This window comes from Meles meles, chromosome 8, assembly GCF_922984935.1.
Source record: "Meles meles chromosome 8, mMelMel3.1 paternal haplotype, whole genome shotgun sequence".
Classification (NCBI taxonomy): domain Eukaryota; kingdom Metazoa; phylum Chordata; class Mammalia; order Carnivora; family Mustelidae; genus Meles; species Meles meles.
Genome location: NC_060073.1, coordinates 15,763,146 through 15,783,569, shown reverse-complemented (window position 1 = coordinate 15,783,569; position 20,424 = coordinate 15,763,146). Strand labels below are relative to the sequence as shown.

General features: G+C 36.3%; 2 protein-coding genes and 1 pseudogene across 3 annotated transcripts; 2 read left to right on the top strand and 1 right to left on the bottom strand.

Annotated features, from left to right (window-relative positions):
• LOC123948505 overlaps nucleotides 1–20,424 on the top strand; it is a 372,440-nt pseudogene that overhangs the window by 192,897 nt on the left and 159,119 nt on the right.
• On the bottom strand, nucleotides 14,329–19,962 carry LOC123948487 (olfactory receptor 4P4-like). 2 transcript variants are annotated; one of them, XM_046015666.1, is made up of 2 exons: nucleotides 19,064–19,962; nucleotides 14,329–14,335 (listed from the first exon to the last, which is right to left on the bottom strand). In XM_046015666.1, exons 1-2 carry the CDS (start codon nucleotides 19,960–19,962, stop codon nucleotides 14,329–14,331), a joined length of 906 nt encoding a protein of 301 aa, XP_045871622.1. The 2 variants fall into 2 exon arrangements, with proteins under 2 accessions (XP_045871622.1, XP_045871621.1); XM_046015665.1 differs by lacking the exon at nucleotides 14,329–14,335 and having other exon boundaries at nucleotides 19,027–19,962.
• Nucleotides 15,175–16,104, top strand: LOC123948501 (olfactory receptor 4C46-like). Its single transcript, XM_046015678.1, has one exon. The coding sequence runs from the start codon at nucleotides 15,175–15,177 to the stop codon at nucleotides 16,102–16,104; it is 930 nt and encodes a 309-aa protein (XP_045871634.1).

The following is a 20,424-nucleotide window of genomic DNA, read 5'->3' as shown; positions in this document are numbered from 1 at the left end:
ATTTTGAGGAACCTCCATGCTGTTTTCCAGAGTGGTTGCACCAGCTTGCATTCCCACCAACAGTGGAGGAGGGTTCCCCTTTCTCCACATCCTCGCCAGCATCTGTCATTTCCTGACTTGTTAATTTTAGCCATTCTGACTGGTGTGAGGTGATATCTCATTGTGGTTTTGATTTGTATTTCCCTGATGCCGAGTGACGTGGAGCACTTTTTCATGTGTCTGTTGGCCATCTGGATGTCTTCTTTGCAGAAATGTCTGTTCATGTCCTGTGCCCATTTCTTGATTGGATTGTTTGTTCTTTGGGTGTTGAGTTTGCTAAGTTCCTTATAGATTTTGGATACTAGCCCTTTATCTGATATGTCGTTTGCAAATATCTTCTCCCATTCTATCAGTTGTCTTTTGGTTTTGTGAACTGTTTCCTTTGCTGTGCAAAAGCTTTTGATCTTGATGAAATCCCAACAGTTCATTTTTGCCCTTGCTTCCGGAAGGAAAACTTCCAAACTCATTTTATGAGGCCAGCATCACCTTGATCCCAAAACCAGACAAGGATCCCACCAAAAAAGAGAACTACAGACCAATATCCTTGATGAACACAGACGCAAAAATTCTCGCCAAAATACTAGCCAATAGGATTCAACAGAACATTAAAAGGATTATTCACCACGATCAAGTGGGATTTATTCCAGGGCTGCAGGGTTGGTTCAACATCCACAAATCAATCAATGTGATAGAACACATTAATAAAAGAAAGAACAAGAACCATATGATACTCTCAATAGATGCTGAAAAAGCATTTGACAAAGTACAGCATCCCTTCCTGATCAAAACTCTTCAAAGTGTGGGGATAGAGGGCACATACCTCAATATTATCAAAGCCATCTATGAAAAACCCACCGCAAATATCATTCTCAATGGAGAAAAACTGAAAGCTTTTCCGTTAAGGTCAGGAACACGGCAGGGATGTCCATTATCACCACTGCTATTCAACATAGTACTAGAAGTCCTAGCCTCAGCAATCAGACAACAAAAAGAAATTAAAGGCATCCAAATTGGTAAAGAAGAAGTCAAACTATCACTCTTCGCAGATGATATGATACTATATGTGGAAAACCCAAAAGACTCCACTCCAAAACTGCTAGAACTTGTTCAGGAATTCAGTAAAGTGTCAGGATATAAAATCAATGCACAGAAATCAGTTGCATTTCTGTACACCAACAACAAGACTGAAGAAAGAGAAATTAAGGAGTCAATCCCATTTACAATTGTACCCAAAACTATAAGATACCTAGGAATAAACCTAACCAAAGAGGCTAAGAATCTATACACAGAAAATTATAAAGTACTCATGAAAGAAATTGAGGAAGACACAAAAAAATGGAAAAATGTTCCATGCTCCTGGATTGGAAGAATAAATATTGTGAAAATGTCTATGCTACCTAAAGCAATCTACACATTTAATGCAATCCCTATCAAAATACCATCCATTTTTTTCAAAGAAATGGAACAAATAATCCTAAAATTTATATGGAACCAGAAAAGACCTCGAATAGCCAAAGGAATATTGAAGAACAAAGCCAAAGTTGGTGGCATTACAATTCCGGACTTCAAGCTCTATTACAAAGCTGTCATCACCAAGACAGCATGGTACTGGCACAAAAACAGACACATAGATCAGTGGAACAGAATAGAGAGCCCAGAAATCGACCCTCAACTCTATGGTCAACTCATCTTCGACAAAGCAGGAAAGAATGTCCAATGGAAAAAAGACAGCCTCTTCAATAAATGGTGCTGGGAAAATTGGACAGCCACATGCAGAAAAATGAAATTGGACCACTTCCTTACACCACACACAAAAATAGACTCCAAATGGATGAAGGACCTCAATGTGAGAAAGGAATCCATCAAAATCCTTGAGGAGAATGCAGGCAGCAACCTCTTCGACCTCAGCCGTAGCAACATCTTCCTAAGAGACTCTTAATATCAGGAAACAAATGAGGGTTGCTGGAGGGGAGGGGAATGGGAGAAATGGGATGGCTGGGTGATGAACATCAGGAAAGTATTTGTATGGTGAGTGCTGTGAATTCTGTAAGACTGATGAATCACAGACCTGTACCCCTGAAACAAATAATGCATATATGTTAAAAAAGTAATATGTAAATGAATATGTTTAAAAAATAATATAAAAAGCATAAGACAAATCAAAGTGAAAATTAGAAAGAAACAAAATACAGAAGGAAAGCAACAAATTTTCACATTAGATCTTTGAGAAAAGCCTTTCAAAATAGTTAAAGTTTCAGCCATATGGTTTAATATAAAAGAAAAAAGATAAACATATACTATTAATGAATGGTAATATAATGATGAAAAGGGAGAGGAAAAATATAAAATAGTATCAATAACTAAATGCCAATAACTTTGAAAGCATAAACAGAACAAGATGTTTCTACAACATATTTTATCAAAACTAACTCCAGAATTACAAAAGATAACTAGTCTATTACTAGTAAAATTAAAACCAACTAAAAATAATCCTTTAAAAGAAATATCAGTCTAAAATTGATTTAACTTTTATATATATATATATATATATATATATTTAAATTTATTTATTTATTTTTTCAGCGTAACAGTATTCATTGTTTTTGCACAACACCCAGTGCTCCATGCAATACGTGCCCTCCCTATTACCCACCACCTGGTTCCCCCATCCTCCCACCCCCGCCCCTTCAAAACCCTCAGGTTGTTTTTCAGAGTCCATAGTCTCTTATGGTTCACCTCCCCTTCCAATTTCCCTCAACTTCCTTCTCCTCTCCATCTCCCAATGTCCTCCATGTCCTTTGTTATGCTCCACAAATAAGTGAAACCATATGATACTTGACTCTCTCTGCTTGACTTATTTCACTCAGCATAATCTCTTCCAGTCCCGTCCATGTTGCTACAAAAGTTGGGTATTCATCTTTTTTTTAAGATTTTATTTTTTTATAAGACAGAGAAAGAGCACAAGTTGGGAGAAGGCAGAGGGTTAGGGCAAAGGAGATTCTCTGCTGAGCAAGGAACCAGATGTGGAGTTTGATCATAGGACCCTGGGATTATTACCCAAACTGAGTGCAATCACTTAACCAACTGAACCACCCAGGCATCAGAGGGATTTATAACATTTTACTATAATTTTCAAAAATAGACTTTCCTACTCTTGTAGAGTTTCACATAGAGGAATAAAAATTAAACTATCATTAATTCATTTTGCAAGACTATTTTTATGAGGAAACACAATTAATTACTGATACTTGTCCCTCTAAAATTCACTAAAAATTCCTTTTTTTTCCCATTTTATTTATTTTTTCAGCGTAACAGTATTCATTCTTTTTGCACAACACCCAGTGCTCCATGCAAAACGTGCCCTCCCCATTACCCACCACCTGTTCCCCCAACCTCCCACCCCTGACCCTTCAAAACCCTCAGGTTGTTTTTCAGAGTCCATAGTCTCTTATGGTTCGCCTCCCCTTCCAAATTTTTTTTTTTAATAAACATATAATGTATTTTTATCCCCAGGGGTACAGGTCTGTGAATCGCCAGGTTTACACACTTCACAGCACTCACGATAGCACTTACCCTCCCCAATGTCCATAGCCCCCTCCCCCTCTAAAAAATTCCTTTTTTAAAAAAATATTTTATTTATTTATTTGACAGAGAGAGAGATCACAAGTAGGCAGAGCAGCAGGCAGAGAGAGGGGGGAAGCAGGGTTCCCACTGAGCAGAAAGCCTGATGCAGGGCTGGATCCCAGGACCCTGAGATCATGACCTGAGCTGAAGGCAGAGGCTTAACCCACTGAGCCAACCAGGTGTCCCTAAAATTAACTAAAAATTCTTAACAAAACATTAAACTACTTTAATTTTGTATAAATCACCAAGTTTTATCCCAAATATTCTTTCATAGTTTATTATTATATACTTGATAAATATATCTACCAACCTGGAAATTAAAAGTGAAAAAGCAAATAATTATTTCAATAGATGCAGGAAAAGTATGTGATAAATTCACATGTTCATCATATAAATGTTTACCAATAACAAAATTCAAAAACACATTAAAACATGAAGGAACTTGCTTACCACTAAAAACAATATTTCTTAAAAGCCTTACTTAAAGCAATACCCTAAACATAATTAAATTAGTTTAAATTAGATATATTCTCTTTAACATCAAGAATGAAATAAAACGCTCATTTCAATAACCATTTCTATTCAACAGGGTAATGCAGCACAATGAGGAAAAAAATATGTCATCTGTAAGAAATGGACAGGGGGAAAAAAAAGAAATGGACAAGAGGAAATAAAGCTGATAATATTTGCAGATGACATTATCATTCACATTTAGAATCCAAAGATTGCATAGATATTACTAGAAATAGCAGAGCCAAACAGTGCCTGACCATGAGAATAATATACAATATTCAATTAAAATACAATATTCACTGACATGTCCCTATGCCATCAACAAACAATAAGAAATGTAATTAAAATAGACATAATTCACACTAGTTTTAGATAGCGAAATATCAAGTAAGTAATATTTTCTCTAATTTGCTGTGTAGTTTTCTGCTGTGTGGCTATGCCACAATTTGCACACTCATTTACCTACCAGTAAACTTTGAGATTATTTACAATTTTTGGCTATTACAAATAAAGCTGTTGGTAGCAATCATATAAACTTTTTGTATGTATATGTGCTTTTATTACTCTTGCGCAAATACCAGTGGACTGTTCTGGCCAACGTTAGATGTCTGCTTGGCTATTTATTTATTATTTTTTCCTAAAAGGCACATAATTTTTGTTTGTTTGTTTTTTATTTTATTTTTTATTATGTTCATTTAGCTAACATATAGTACATCATTAATTTTTGGTGTAGTATTCAATGATTCATTAGTTGTGTATAACACCCAGGGCCCACCACAACACATGCCTTCCTTAATACCTATCACCCAGTTACACCATTATCCCATCCCCCTCTCTTCTGTAACCCTCAGTTGGTTTCCCAGAGTCCAGAGCATCGCATGGTTTGTCTCCCTCTCTGAATTCTTCCCTTTCAGTTTCCCTTCCCCTATGATCCTCCATGCTATTCCTTATGTTTCACATATGAGCAAAATCATATGATAATTTTCTTTCTTTGCATATTTCACATAACATAATCCCCTCCAGTTCCATCCATGTCGATGCAAATGGTAGTTATTCATCCTTTCTGGTGGCTGAGTAATATTCCACTGTATATATGAACCACATCTTCTTTAAAGATTTTATTTATTTAGGGGCGCCTGGGTGGCTCAGTGGGTTAAAGCCTCTGCTTTCAGCTCAGGTCATGATCCCAGGGTCCTGGGGATCGAGCCCCGCATCAGGCTCTCTGCTCAGCAGGGAGCCTGCTTCCTCCTCTCTCTCTCTGCCTCTCTGCCTACTTGTGATCTCTGTCTGTCAAATAAATAAATAAAATCTTAAAAAAAAAAGATTTTACTTATTTAATTGACAGAGAGAGATCACAGGTAGGCAGGCAGGCAGAAACAGAGAGAGAAGGAGAGGAGGAAGCAGGCTCCCTGCTGAGCAGAGAGCCCGATGCAGGGCTCGATCCCAGGACCCTGAGATCATGACCCAAGCCAAAGGTAGAAGCCTTACCCCCCTGAGCCATCCAGGCACCCTGAACCACATCTTCTTTATCTACTCATCAGTTGAAGTACATCTCAGCTCCTTCTACAATTTGGCTATTGTGGACATTGCCGAGATGAACATTGGGGAGCATGTGCCCTCTCTTTTCACTACCTCTGTATCTTTGAGGTAAATACCTATTAGTGCAATTGCTGGATTATAAGGTGCCTCTATTTTTAATGTCTTGAGGAACCTCCATACTGTTTTCCAGAGTGGTTGTCCCAGCTTGCATTCCCCAAAACTGTAAGAATTCCCCTTTCTCCACATCCTTGCCAACATTTGCTGTTTCCTGTCTTGTTAATTTTTGCTGTTTTAACTGGTATAAGGTGATATCTCATTGGGTTTTGATTTGTGTTTCCTTGATGGCCAGTGATGTTGAACATTTTTTCATATGTCTGTTAGCTATTTGTAAGTCTTCTTTGAAGAAACATCTGGTCATGTCTTCTGCCCATTTCTTGACGGAATTATTTGTTTTTTGGGTGTTGAGTTTGAGAAGTTTTTTATAGATCTTGGATAACAGCCCTTTATCTGTAATATTACTTGCAAATATCTTCTCCCATACTGTGGGTAGCCACGTAGTTTTGTTGACTATTTCCTTTGCTCTGCAGGATCTTTTTATCTTGATGAAATCCCAAAAGTTCATTTTTGCTTTTGTTTCCCTTGCCTTTAGAGACCTGAATTTTTACAAGGATTGTATTTATTTATTTGAGACAGAGATAGAGACAGAGGGAGCCCAAGGAGAGGGAACTACAGGCATGGAAAAAGTAGGTTCCCCGCTAAGCCTGGAGCTGGATTCAGGACTTGATCCCAGGACCCTGAGATCATGACCAGAGCTGAAGACAGAAACTTAACTGACTGAGCCAACCAGGTGTCCCCAGAGCAATGTCTTGAAAGAAGTTTCTGTGGCTGATGTGTTTAGCTATTTAAATTACTGCCAAGCTATTTCCCAAAGATTTGGAAATAGTAAACCTAATGGAAAGGCAACGATAACCAGTGGAATGATTAATGAAAAAATAAGCTTATATATTTTGGGGAGAGAACACTGTAAAATTTTAATCTATCCACCATTTCCTACTTTTTGGTCAGTGGCAGCCTTGAGGATGGTGGCCCACATTCCTCATGGGTTTGTTAGTGCCAGACGGAACAATACAGACGTTGACCTCAAAGGATTATGATAGTATGTTTTGCATTTTTGGTGGCTCCTGAAGAATTGGCTCACTGACTTGACTTTGTTTCATCTGCCTGGGAGACTTCCCAGGGCTGGAAATGCCTTCTGGGTAGATTTTGTCAGAGTCATTTGAGTCAAAGGTTCTCAATATAACTTCTTGAGGCAAGGTATAAGATAAGGAAGCCAAGAAATAGACTGAAAACTGTGAAAAGAATGAGGCTTGGGAAGGAGATACATGTGAGAACAAGAGCTATGAGAACCACCTGTGTCTATAGCAGGGAATCTAGAGGACTGTCCGTACATGCTCAGGGCTGGATGCACACTCAAAAAAGTTCAAGAAGACACTAAAATGATCCCCACTCCATGACCTTTAGGCTCTATGCAAGCAGTAAGTGAAGGGTAAGGTAGAGTTTTAAAGAGCCTAGCAAAGTACAGGCCTATCTCAAGTATTGCCAATTCATTTTCAGACCACTGCAATGAAGTGAGCATAGCACAATAAAGTGAGTCAATAAATATTTGGTTTCCCAGTGCATATCATATATAAATATAACTGCATACCAGTTATATTTATGCTATACTGGAATCTAAAGTGTGCAAGAGCATGATGCTTGTTTTTTCTTTTTAATAAATACACATTATTGGTAAATGCTACTAACCATCATTTGAGCTTTCAGAGAGTTATGATCTTATTGCTGGTGGAAGGTCTTGTCTTCATGTTAATGGCTGCTGAGCGATGAAGGTTGGGGTGGCTGTGGTAATTTCTTAAAATAACACTGAGTTTTGTTGCATTAATTAAGTTTTCCTTTCACAAATGAATTCTCTGTAGCATGAGATTCTATTTGATAGCCTTTTACCCACAGTAGACCTTCCTTTGAAGCTGGAGTTGATCCTCTCAAATCTTGCTATGGCTTTATCTACCAATTTTGTACACTATTCTAAGTCCTTTGTTGTCATTTCTACAATCTTTGCTGCATATTCACTGGGAGTAGATTCCATCTCAAAAACCACTTTCTTTGTTCATCCATAATAAACAACTCTTCAAACATTAAGATTTGATCATGAGATTATGGCAATTCAATCACATCTTCAGGCTCCAATTCTGATTTTCATTCTCTTGCTATTTCTGTCACATCTGCAGTGACTTCCAACACTGAACTCTTGAACCCCTCAAAGTCATTTATGAGAGTTAAAATCAACTTCTTTCCAAACCCTTATTAATGTCAATATTTTAATCTTTTCCCATGAATTACAAATGTTCTTAATGACATCTAGAATAGTAAATTCATTTCAGAAGGTTTCCAGTTTACTTTTCCCAGATCCATCAAAGGATTCCCTATCTGTAGCATATATAGTCTTACAAAATGTATTCTTTAAATAATAAGACTCGAAATTCAAAAGTATGCCTTGATCCCTGGGCTGAACAATGAATGCTATGTTAGCAGATATAGACATGTGAACCTTGTCAGATATCTCCATCAGAGCTCTTGAGTGACCAGGTGCATTGTTAATTAGAAGTCATATTTAAAAAGGTTCTCTTCTTCTCCTTCTCCTCCTCCTCCTCCTCCTCCTCCTTCTTCTTCTTCTTCTTTTTCTTCTTCTTCTTCTTCGTCTCCTCCTCCTCTTTCTTCTTCTTCTTCTTCTTCTTTTCTTCTTCTTCTTCTTCTTCTTCTTCTTCTTCTTCTTCTTCTTCTTCTTCTTCTTCTTCTTCTTCTTCTTCTCCTCCTCCTCTTCCTCCTCCTTCTTCTTCTTCTTCTTTTTCTTTTTTAAAATGAGCATCAGGTCCCAAACGTGGGTTTAAAATGTTCAGTAAGGGTCAGGGGTGGGAGGTTGGGGGAACAGGTGGTGGGTGATGGGGAGGGCACGTTTTGCATGGAGCACTGGGTGTTGTGCAAAAAGAATGAATACTGTTATGCTGAAAAAAAAATAAATAAAAAGGGAAAAAAAAATAAAAAAAATAAAATGTTCAGTAGAACATGTTGCAAACAGATGTGCTGTCGTCTTGCCTTTGTGGTTCTACTTATGGAACATAAGCAGAGTAGATTTAGCATAATTCTTAAGGGCCCCAGGATTTTCAGAATGGTAAATGAGCATTTTCTTTATCCATTCTCCACCGATGGACAGTAAGGTTGTTTCCATATATTAGATTTTGTAAATAATTCTGCAATGGAAGAATTAAAAACTTTTATATGAAAAACTACAAAATGCTTTTGAAAGAAATTGAAGAAGACTTACTGAAATAGAAACATAGTTCATATTCATGGATTAGAGGAATATAATATAATTAAGATGGCAATATTCCTCAATTGATTTACAGATTCCATGCAATCCTGTGAAGTTATTAAAAACCCTTTTTGTTGTTGTTGTTGTTGTTGTTGTTAGAGGGAAAGTTGTTTCCTAAAATTTATATAGCACTTCATGGAACCCTGAACAAAAATAATACAAATTCTACACATTCTTTCAGAAAATTGAGATATTACTACAAAATTAATTGTATGAAGGCACCATTGTCTAAATGCTAAGTCACATTACATGAAAAAAGTATGATAAATATTCCTTTTGAATCCACACCCAAAGATGTTACACAAAATACTAGTAAATAAACCCATCAAAGTTTCTAAAAAAATAATTGACCACGATGATGTGGAATTTATTTCAGGCATAAAGGGCTGATTTAACATTTAAAAATCTGTGTAAATCGCTAAGTTAACAGAATGAAGGAAAATTACAAAGTCATTTCAAATGATGTAAAACTTATTTGATAAATTTCAATTGATTTATATTTAAAAAGACTTTAACAAATGAAGAATAGAAAGGAATTTGCTCAACTTGATAAGAAGCATATCTTCAAAACCTACAAGTACCACATTATATCATAGTAAATATTTTCCATGATTGAAACAAGTCAAGCATGTTCACTTACCAATTTTTTTTTCCTGTATTGTCCCCTACATTCTCATCATTGCAATAAGATGAGAAAAAGAAATAAAGACATACAGAATGGATAGGAAGAGACAAATTGCAAAAAATATATTGATGTGCTGATGGCATGATTATACAGGTAGGCAATGTTAAGTGGCCTCCCTAATTAGTTAATTTAACAAGGTAATAAGATACAATGTAAATAAAAATACTATATATTATTTCTATAAGTGAAACAATTAGAATTAAAATGAGAAACAATAGGGGCGCCTGGGTGTCTCAGTGGGTTAAGCTGCTGCCTTCAGCTCAGGTCACTATCTCAGGTTCCTGGGATCGAGTCCCACATCATGCTCTCTGTTCAGCAGGGAGCCTGCTTCCCTCTCTCTCTCTCTGCCTGCTTCTCTGTCTACTTGTGATCTCTCTTTTTCAAATAAATAAATAAAATCTTTAAAAAAATAAAAATAAATGAGAAATAATAATATGTAGAATACTATTTTAAAATATGAAATTTGAGTTGCACTCCATTGGTTGAGTGTCTAACTCTTGGTTTTGGCTCAAGTCATGATATTGTGGTTGTAAGACCAAGCCCTATGTCAGGCTTCATGCTAGGCCAGGAGTCTGTTTAAGATTCTTTGCCTTTTCCTTTCCCTCTGCACACTTGTGTATGTTCTCTTGCTCTCTTTCTAAAATAATAAAATAAATAAATAAAATTTTTAAAATGAAATTTGAGGAATTTTTTTTTCTTTTCTTCTTCTTCTTCTTCTTCTTCTTCTTCTTCTTCTTCTTCTTCTTCTTTTTAAGAGAGAGAGAAAGAATGGGGGAAGAGGCACAGGGAACTGGAGAGATAGAATCTCAAGCAGGCTCAGTGTCCAGGATAGAGCTCTCCATAGGGCTCAATCCTATGTTCCTGAGATCATGACCTAAGCCAAAATCAAGAGTCAGTTGCTCTACCAACTAAGGCACCCAGATGCCCCAAGAATAAATTATAAAAGTGTATTTAAGAACTGTACATGAAAACTAGAACACACTGCTGAAATTAAATAGAAAAATGGAGAAATGTACCTTGTCATTGGGTTAAAAGAACACTTTTACCATGTCATTCTATTCTTTCAATACAATTCCAATAACAATCTCAACAGTATTTTTAAAGAAATTATCAGTTTTATCTGAAATTTATATAGAAATACACAAATTTAAAGGAATCTAGAAGATTAAATCATTTTAAAAAACTCCAAAATATAGTTTGGATGTCTACTCTACTTAAATTCAAGAATTGCTATTAAGCTCCCATAATTAAGGCTGTGTGGTATTGGTGCAGGGATAAACACTGAGACCTTGAAACCAATAGAATGCCCAGAAATAAGCCTAATTATATGAATTTTTACAAAGATGTCAAATAATTCAATGGAAGAATGTATAGACTTTTCCATAAATTATACTGGATCTATTAGCTATCCATATGAGGGGAAAAAAAAAAAAGATCTAAACCACAACCTCACCTTGTACTATACACAAAAATGAACTCAAAATGAGTGTGGGGTCTACATGTCTACATAGAAATTGCCAAAGAAATCTTTTTGATCTTGGTGGTAGATGAATATTTATTAGACACAAAACAATAATCATGAACCATAAGAAAAAAATTAAAAATTGGAATTTGTCAAAGTTTTAAAACTCAGTGCCTGCCAGGTAACACTATTTTTAAAAATGAAGAGGCAATCCATGGATTAGGTGAAAATTTTGTAGATATACATAACATATACATGACAAAGACCTGTATTATATGTAAAGAACATTTATAACTTAGTAATAAGGAAACTAGAACCCTTAGGTTTAAATTATGCAAAGGACTTGAACAAAAGTGTACAAAAGAAGGTATACAAATGGCCAATAATAAGATGAGAAACAAAATCACACCATCATTAGTCATCAGGGAAAGCAAATTAAAACCACAATAATATATCACTACAGGTCTAGAATGACTCAAAGGAAATAACAGTACCAAGTGAAAATGATGTGGAAAAACTGGGACTCATCTTGTGTTTCAATCTCTCTCCACAGTTTTAAAGTTGCCTAGTATTCTGTACTGACCAAACCATAAATCCCAAAAATAACTAACTGGGAACCTTTTCAAGTTTCTATTTACTTTCTGCCTCTTGATGAATGTAAAAACAAACAAACAAACAGAAAACAGTTTCGGAGTCAAGAACGTTAAAATGGCTTCCATTGATTTTTTGCCCTCACTGCTCTAGCTCTCAAACAATCATTAGCAGGCTCCAGAAAAGTTTTATTATTGCTAAGGAGGCAGAAGTTCTCTTGGTGACTTGAGTCAACAGGTCAACTACATCTTTTTCCATTTGCCTGACATTCAGCTTTCTTAGAAACTCAAGGTAGAGAAAATGGATTCCTACATGCTTGGATTCCCAGTACAGGGCATGTAATTCCCTTTCCAAACTTGGATGTTTGTCAAACATGTCTCTTCAGCATGGTTTCTAAGACAAAGCCTTTCTGTCAGAGGAGATAATTAACTCCTGGGAGAAAAAAAGTAACAGCACCAAAGTCATTGAACCTTTATGGAAACATCTTTAAATATGCATGCAGTGCAAGGTGAAAATGATTTTTGTTGACCACATTTGCAGAGCAAGATTCATTAAGGTTGGAATGACATATTTGGATGTGTTTACTCCATATTTTTTTGCCTCTTGTCTATGGGACCAGAGCTATCTGTAGATGAAATCTCCATATTTTTTCCAAAATACTCCATTCTAAATTCAAATCCCAAGTGTTCTATAAGAACTTTTTGAGGCTTTAGGCTAGAAGGGAAGCTTTTGGTTGATAAAAACACTTTCTTAAAAACCAGTCTCTTACTGGGTGTGTCTTATTTTTCATATTGAAAGCTACTGATCTGAGAGGAGGTCAGTTTGAAGATGGGGTTATTTCTGAACACCTCCAAGCATCATTAAGGTCTTCTAAGTCTATAAGGTAAGTCTTCAGTATTGCTGATTCATCTTAAATATTGTTGCCTCCCATATATATCAATCATTGTTTCACTCCCTTCAAATATAGTATTCAAGTATTCCATCCTCGCTCCATTTCTTGAAAAGATAGTTGGTAAATATTCACCTAAGCTGACAGAAAAAAAAATTGAAACTCAAGGAATTGAAGCCAATTGTAGGACCCTGCTCTTTGTCACCAAACAGCATGCTTTTGCAATGAGACAGCTAGTTTAATAATCTAGACCAATCATGAGGATGAGAACACAATGGAAATACACTTCTCACATAGAAGAGGCATAAGTATGAATAATAAAGGACACATAGCATCAGCTGTGTTATCCAAGTATGAATGGAGAATTTCTTTCTGGTAACAAAGGCTACGGATAATTGAGTCTGTGTGCCTTCTTTAAAATTGGAGAGGATTCTTCCTGAACTTCTTGCACAATTAAATGATTGCATAATTATCATTCAAAATGTCAATAATTCCTATATCTTAGGTGCCTACACAGTTACAAAATAGATGAAAGTCCTCTGTGCGTACAACATGGTGGTGATATGTTCAAGTAGGTTTCCTTAATTCTCATAAAATCCTTTGATATGGTAATGATTAATTTTGCCTTACAGATGAGGAAACAAAGATGTCGTGTGTTGGAAAGCTACTCTAGATAAAAGCAGATGCTAGGGGAAAATCAGAATTCTAACCTTGTCTTTTTGATTTTCAAACCAAAGCACTTAACCACAGTGGAAATCCTTTTCAACATTTAACAGATATTTTGCTTAGGAGATGGTTTGTAGTAGGGAGAACTAGGTCTGAGGGAGAAGTCAAGATAAAAAGATCTTTCGATGAATACGGTACCATATTTTTTTCTAAGATTTTACTTTTTTATTTGACAGAGAGAGAGAGAGAGAGAGAGAGAAAGCAGGGGGAGCAGAGGGCAGAAGGAGAGGGAGAGGCAGTCAGAGGGAGAGAGAGAATCGGGCTCCCCATGGAGTAGGGAGCCTGGTGTGGGCTCAGTCCTAGGACCCAGGGATCATGACCCATGACCCACCAAAGGCAGTCACTAACCAACTCAGCCACCCAGGCTCCCCGCTTACCACATTTTATTTGATGATTGGGAGTTCAAGTGTGTCAGTCTGTGTGTGTGTGTGTGTGTGTGTGTGTGTGTGTGTGTGTCTCCTAATGAAATTATGTTTTATACACTTGCCTCCAAAGTAGTAATAAAGCAATTATAATCATGGTCATATAAAAAGGAGATTCAGTGCTGTTAATTATAACAATATAGGGCACGGGTAAGAACTTGGAGGAAAATCATGAACAAGTATAAACTGAAGTAATCTTGGTTCTGCCCTTAATTAGCATCTTGATATTGGCAGGATCTTTAACTTCTCTATGTTTCTATTACATAATGTATAAAATAAATATAAAAACAACAGCTGGAATTATCTTACAGGTCTGTGGCAGGGATTAAATCAGCAAATGTCCACAAAAACACTCAGAGCCACTAAATATTCAATTTAATAAATGTTGTTAATGTTTTTATTACCATCAACCTAAGTCCTTGACACTGCTTTCTCATCTCAAAATGGAAGGAATAATACCAACCACACAGGTTATTATTATTATTATTCAGTGGGATCCTATGTACAGAGCACTTGCTAGTATGCCGTGAATATAGCAATCAATTATTAAATATATATAAATATAATTAGCAATTATAATGTTATTGTATTTAGACAAAATCATTATGATTTATTTTATAGTAACTTTTGTATACTTTCTTTACAAATCAACAACCAATGCTCTGTTATTTCTATGTCAACTAATATGAAAAAATCTCTTAACTGGGGTTTCTGTCTCTGCTTCCAATCCCTTACTGAACCTCACCCCACTGCATCCAAGAAACATGAAGATCTTTATTAAATTATATTTCTTATTACCTCTCCCTCAAATTCCTCTTCACTTTTTCATATATATTCTCACTGTCTTCCGATGGCTCCCCATTTCCTAAGGATAAAGTGAAAATTCCTCAACCTTGCATTCATAGCCTTTACATCATAAACTACCTCCCTTTTCTTACTTATCTGCCACAATGTGTATGGTCCCATACTTCATGTTAACCTGAGTCACCTCAGATGAAGTGTGCACAAATGATCTCTTGCCTGTGTGTTTACAAAGCTCCCCATGGCCAAACGCGACAGAAACTTCACCAAGGAGATAAACAAAATAATCTTAAAGAACACAAAACTTATTTTGTATCTCAAAAAAACTCACGAGAATCCACAAATCATTAGAATCTAGGTATTTATTTACTAGATGAAAAAGCTTAATAAATTGAAGTTTGCATTAATCGAAAGTGATTTTTTTTCAGGTAATGCAATTAATCATATTAGGAAATAATGGTGAATAGGAACAACATGACAGAGTTTGTTCTTCTGGGGCTCACAGAGAATCCAAAGATGAAGAAAGTCATATTTTTCGTGTTTTTGGTCATTTACATTGTCTCTGTGGTAGCAAATGTGCTCACTGTGGTCACTATTACCACCAGCTCATTACTGGGGTCCCCTATGTACTTTTTCATTGCCAATCTCTCCTTCATTGATGCCTGTTATTCTTCTGTTAATAACCCTAAACTGATCATAGATTCACTCCGTGAAAAGAAGACCACCACATTCAATGCATGTATAATCCAAATCTTTGGGGAACATTTCATTGGAGGTGCTGATGTCATCCTAGTCACTGTGATGGCCTATGACCGCTATGTGGCCATCTGCAAGCCATTGCACTACACGACCATCATGAATCGGCAGGTGTGTGGCCTGTTAATGGGAGTGGCGTGGGTGGGAGGTTTTCTTCATGGAGCCATACAGATCCTCTTTATCATCCCTTTACCCTTCTGTGGCCCTAATGTCATAGATCACTTTATGTGTGATCTGAACCCTTTGCTCAATCTTGTCTGCACTGATACCCACACTCTAGAGCTCTTTGTTGCTGCCAACAGTGGTTTCATCTGTGTCTTACTCTTCCTCCTCTTGATCATCTCCTATGTGGTCATTTTGCATTCCCTAAGGAACCGTAGCTTGGAGGCAAAGTGCAAAGCCCTCTCCACCTTTGTCTCCCACATCACAGTGGTTGTCCTATTCTTTGTGCCCTGCTTATTTGTGTACATGAGACCTCCGGTTACTTTATCTATTGATAAAGCAGTTGCAGTGTTCTATACTATGATAACGCCAATGTTAAATCCTTTAATCTATGCCTTGAGAAATGACCAGATGAAAAATGCCATTAGGAAATTGTGTAGTAGAAAAGTTATTTCAAGTGAGAAATAAATATGTCTGAAGTCCGACATTGATGCAACAGAAGCTAAAGTCAAAGTACATTTTGGATGATCTCAGGAAGGAATACTTACCAAATAAAGAAAATAGTAAGCTGCTGTGAATGACAGATTCTGCACTGAGTGGAAGAGGAAAATGTGCAAGAAAAGAAAACATAACAACCTGCTATGCTCCTACGTCTATCTATCATCTATCATCTATTCCCTATCTATAAATTCTAATATATTTTTATTAAGAATTCTGCTCATTTTTATATACCTGGGTTGATAATAACATGTTGCCATTAAAATTGTAGTATAAAATGACTACAGGCTTATAAAGCAAAGCGTCATTTAACCTCTGTGGGGTACCAAAGATTACCTCAAATTTCCAAATTTCTTGTAGATCTCAGTCATTTTGTATTGCTTATGTTACTCTCTCAGGCTGCTAATCCATCAGAAAGAATTATAACTCCAATAAATGAACATGCTATTATTTGAGAGGAATTTTTATTTATTAAATAAAGTTACACTCCATAGAGTACTTGACTATTTATTTATTTATTTATTTTAAATTTTTAAAAAAGATTTTATTTATTTATTTGACAGACAAAGATCACAAGTAGGCAGAGAGGCAGACAGAGAGAGAGGAGGAAGCCGACTCCCTGCTGAGCAGAGAGCCGGATTCAGGGCTCGATCCCAGGACCCTGGGATCATGAGCTGAGCTGAAGGCAGAGGCTTTAACCCACTGAGCCACCCAGGTGCCCCCACTTGACTATTTATTAAAAATTGTTTCTACAAGGCAGCATAATGCTGGGGCACAATCAATAATGCATGAGTGATAAGGGTATAATGGAAGATAGCCATAGTCAAGAAAATGTAGAGCAAAGGAATAGTACTGGAGACAGGGAACTTTTTCCTACTTTTCACTGATTGAGACTCAGAATTCTAGCTAAATGTCTTTAGGAAACCACAATTTGTTTTAACTTCTGATTAAACTGTGTAATGAGAAATAAATTTAAACTGAGATCATCAGTGAAGGAACAATAGTTTTTTTTTTATTTTAATAAATTTTAAAAGGTTTTAATTATTTATTTGACAGAGAGAGAGGAGCTTGGGGAGAAGCAGGCTCTATGCCTAGCAAGGAAATTGATGTGCGGCTGAATCCCTGCACCCTGGGACCATGCCCTGAACCAAAAATAGATGCTTAACCTACTGAGCTACCAAAGCCCCCTGCAAATAGCTTATCTTGATATTCTCCTTGCTCTCAGTAAGATTTCGCCATCTTATGAATGTGAGTTGTTCGTGTCATTTTTCTGTTAATTAGTTTACTTCTTGGTAACTTTTCATTATGATATACTGTTTTAAGAAAATATGTGACTCCATCTACAAAGAAAACAAATTCAGGATAAATACACCCCATTTATTCCTTCCATCCCACACTTACTAATCAATAAATTTTTTTAGCCCCCAAAATATATCAGAAACAGTGATGATTGCTAGGGCTGCAAAGTGTTGAATAGAGAGCAACATGGGTTTTGCTTTCAGAGAGCATTTTATCCACTAAGGGACACCCAGAGTGGAGCAGAAAATGACAAAACCATGTTTAAAATGTTCTTGAAAGTAGTGACAGCACAGGGTGAAACATCTTTGAGGGACACACAACAAAGACCAGGGGGGTCAGGAAGATTTCCTAGATGAAAACACACTAAAAGGGGCACAAAAATTGAAAACTGAAAGGGAATCATCAGGATGAGTAAACATGTGTTACCTTAGAGGATTCCCAGGAGAGGATTCATAACAGAGACCAAGAGTGAAAAAGAGTGTGCAGAAAACACAATCATTTCAATACAGTTGTGGCTATTGGCTCATCTATTCATTCAATAATTATTATTGAACTTCTACTATGTGTCGGGTTATAAGCTGCACACTGATCTCCTAAAAGTCTAGTTAGTAAGACAGGCAAGATCAAGAAGTGTCTCATATCTGTGATGGAGCTGAATGCCAATTACCATGGGGAACACATTGGAAGGGTCTTCAAGCATTTTCATGGCCTGGAGCTCGTTACTCTTGGCAATGAATAATACTCCACTGTGTGATGTTGCAGTTTATCTATCCTCACCTACTGAAGGATGTCTTGGCTGCTTTCAGTTGTATGGACAATTGTGAATAAAGCTGCTGTTAAGTATGGCTTTTGTTCTTTTGTGGACATAAGTTTTCAACTCTTTTGGGTAAATGGTAAGGAGTGGATTGCTAAATGGGGTTGAGTTCTGTAAAAAGCTGAGCCTTTGGTTCAGTTTCCAGGGTCCTGGGATGGAGCCCTGCATCAGGTCCCCTGCTCAGTGGGAAGTTTTTTGTACCTCTCGCTCTAGCCTACCACCCCAAAGCCCCGCTCCTGCTCACTCATGCTCTCTCTCTCGAAAAAAAATAAATTATTAAAAGAAATGAAATAGATTCTACTCTAAATATTTGTTCATTCACACAACTAATTTGTATGAAATAAGGAATGTTTTATCAGAAATTTAAATTGTTTCTGTTTATTATTATTATTATTATTGTTTTTTAACATTACAACTTCTGAACAACAAAAGAAAGTCTGTCAGTGCAATGTATTAAGAAAACTATCATTAAAATATTTCCCTTTATAATTCACTAATAATATATCATTGATTTATTTGCTTTGGCTCAATATTTTTTATGAACGTTCCCCTACCTATACTATGTTAATACCCCACAAAATTAATTTATTTCACAATTAATTTTGGTATGCAAGCATCAGTACTTGCTCAATGATCATTTAAATCCTATAGTCCTATTGCATCCATCCATTCCCTTCATGACAATGATGGTCCATAATCCCCATGATCCAGTTCCTGCCTTCTTCATTCATATCTTCCTCTTCTGACTCAGAGTCGATTAGCCAATGAACTTTTTCAAATTAAGAGTGTGAGTCCTTTGAAAACAATGATGAGCACCAAACCTTTTTCACTGCTTTTTTCATCTCTGAATTCCTCAGAGTGTAGATTAAGGGATTGAACATAGGAGCAATGATGGTGTAAAATAGAGCAAATATTTTGTCCTCAGGAAAAGTAGTAGGTGGTCTAAGGTAGATAAAGATTACAGGCCCAAAAAATAAGATGACCACAGTGACATGAGACCAACAGGTAGAGAGGGCTTTGCGTCTTCCCTCAGCTGAGAGATTTCTTAAAGTGAACAATATTATCCCATAAGAAACAAATAAGACAATAAAGGTTACTAAGGAAATCATACCTGAAAAGGCAACCACAAGGACACCAGTGATGTAGGTATCAGTACAGGCCACCTTTAGCAAAGGAAAAACATCACAGAAGTAGTGATCAATTTCATTAGGACCACAGAAGGGCAAACCAATTGCAGTAGAAAACAGAGGTAAGGCATGGATGGCCCCACCAGCCCAAGCAGCTAAGACTAGGAGGTGGCATCTTTTCCTGTTCATGATAATCACATAGTGGAGAGGTTTGCAGATGGCAGCATAGCGATCAAAGGCCATGGCAGTAAGAATGAAGACCTCAACGCCTCCGAAAAAGTGCATGGTAAAGATCTGTAACATGCAATTACTGTAGGAGATGGTTTTTCTTTCCACTAACAGGTCAGCAATTAACTTGGGTGTGACAGTAGAGGTATAGCAGATGTCCATAGAAGATAAGTGGATGAGGAAGTAGTACATGGGTTGGTGAAAAAGGGAACTGCATCGAATGGAGACAAGGATCAGAAGGTTTCCTGCCAATAGGGCAACATAGCAGAATAAGAAGAGCACAAAGCAAAACATTTCTATGTTCTGGTCATATGAAAGTCCTAGAAGTATGAATTCTGAGATGTTTCTCTGATTTTTCATATATTTGGTTTTGGGTAGCCTTCCATAAGGACTTACATTTCTGAAAGTAAAAAAAAAAAGATAATTCTAGGTGAATGTAGGAACACTATATATAAAATTTGTTAAAATGCACATTTTCATAAATAGTGTTAACAATAATTTTTCCGGCTTATGGAATTGAGCTGCTTATTCTAATTATGTTGTCCTTTGTTAATCTATCATGAAAAATGTATAATGGCAATAATGAGAATAATTAAATGTTTATCAATATTACTTAGTAATTATTTAAATATTTAAATACTATTTTGAAAATACCTGTTATCACTATTAATACTTTTATTAGCATGACTATTAATATTTTAATACTTTTATTAATGCTATTAATACTATGAATACTTTATTAATACTTTTATAAATAGTTTAGATAAAGAACTACTAGTTACATTATTAAGTCTAAAACAAGGAAAGTTTTTTTTCCCCATA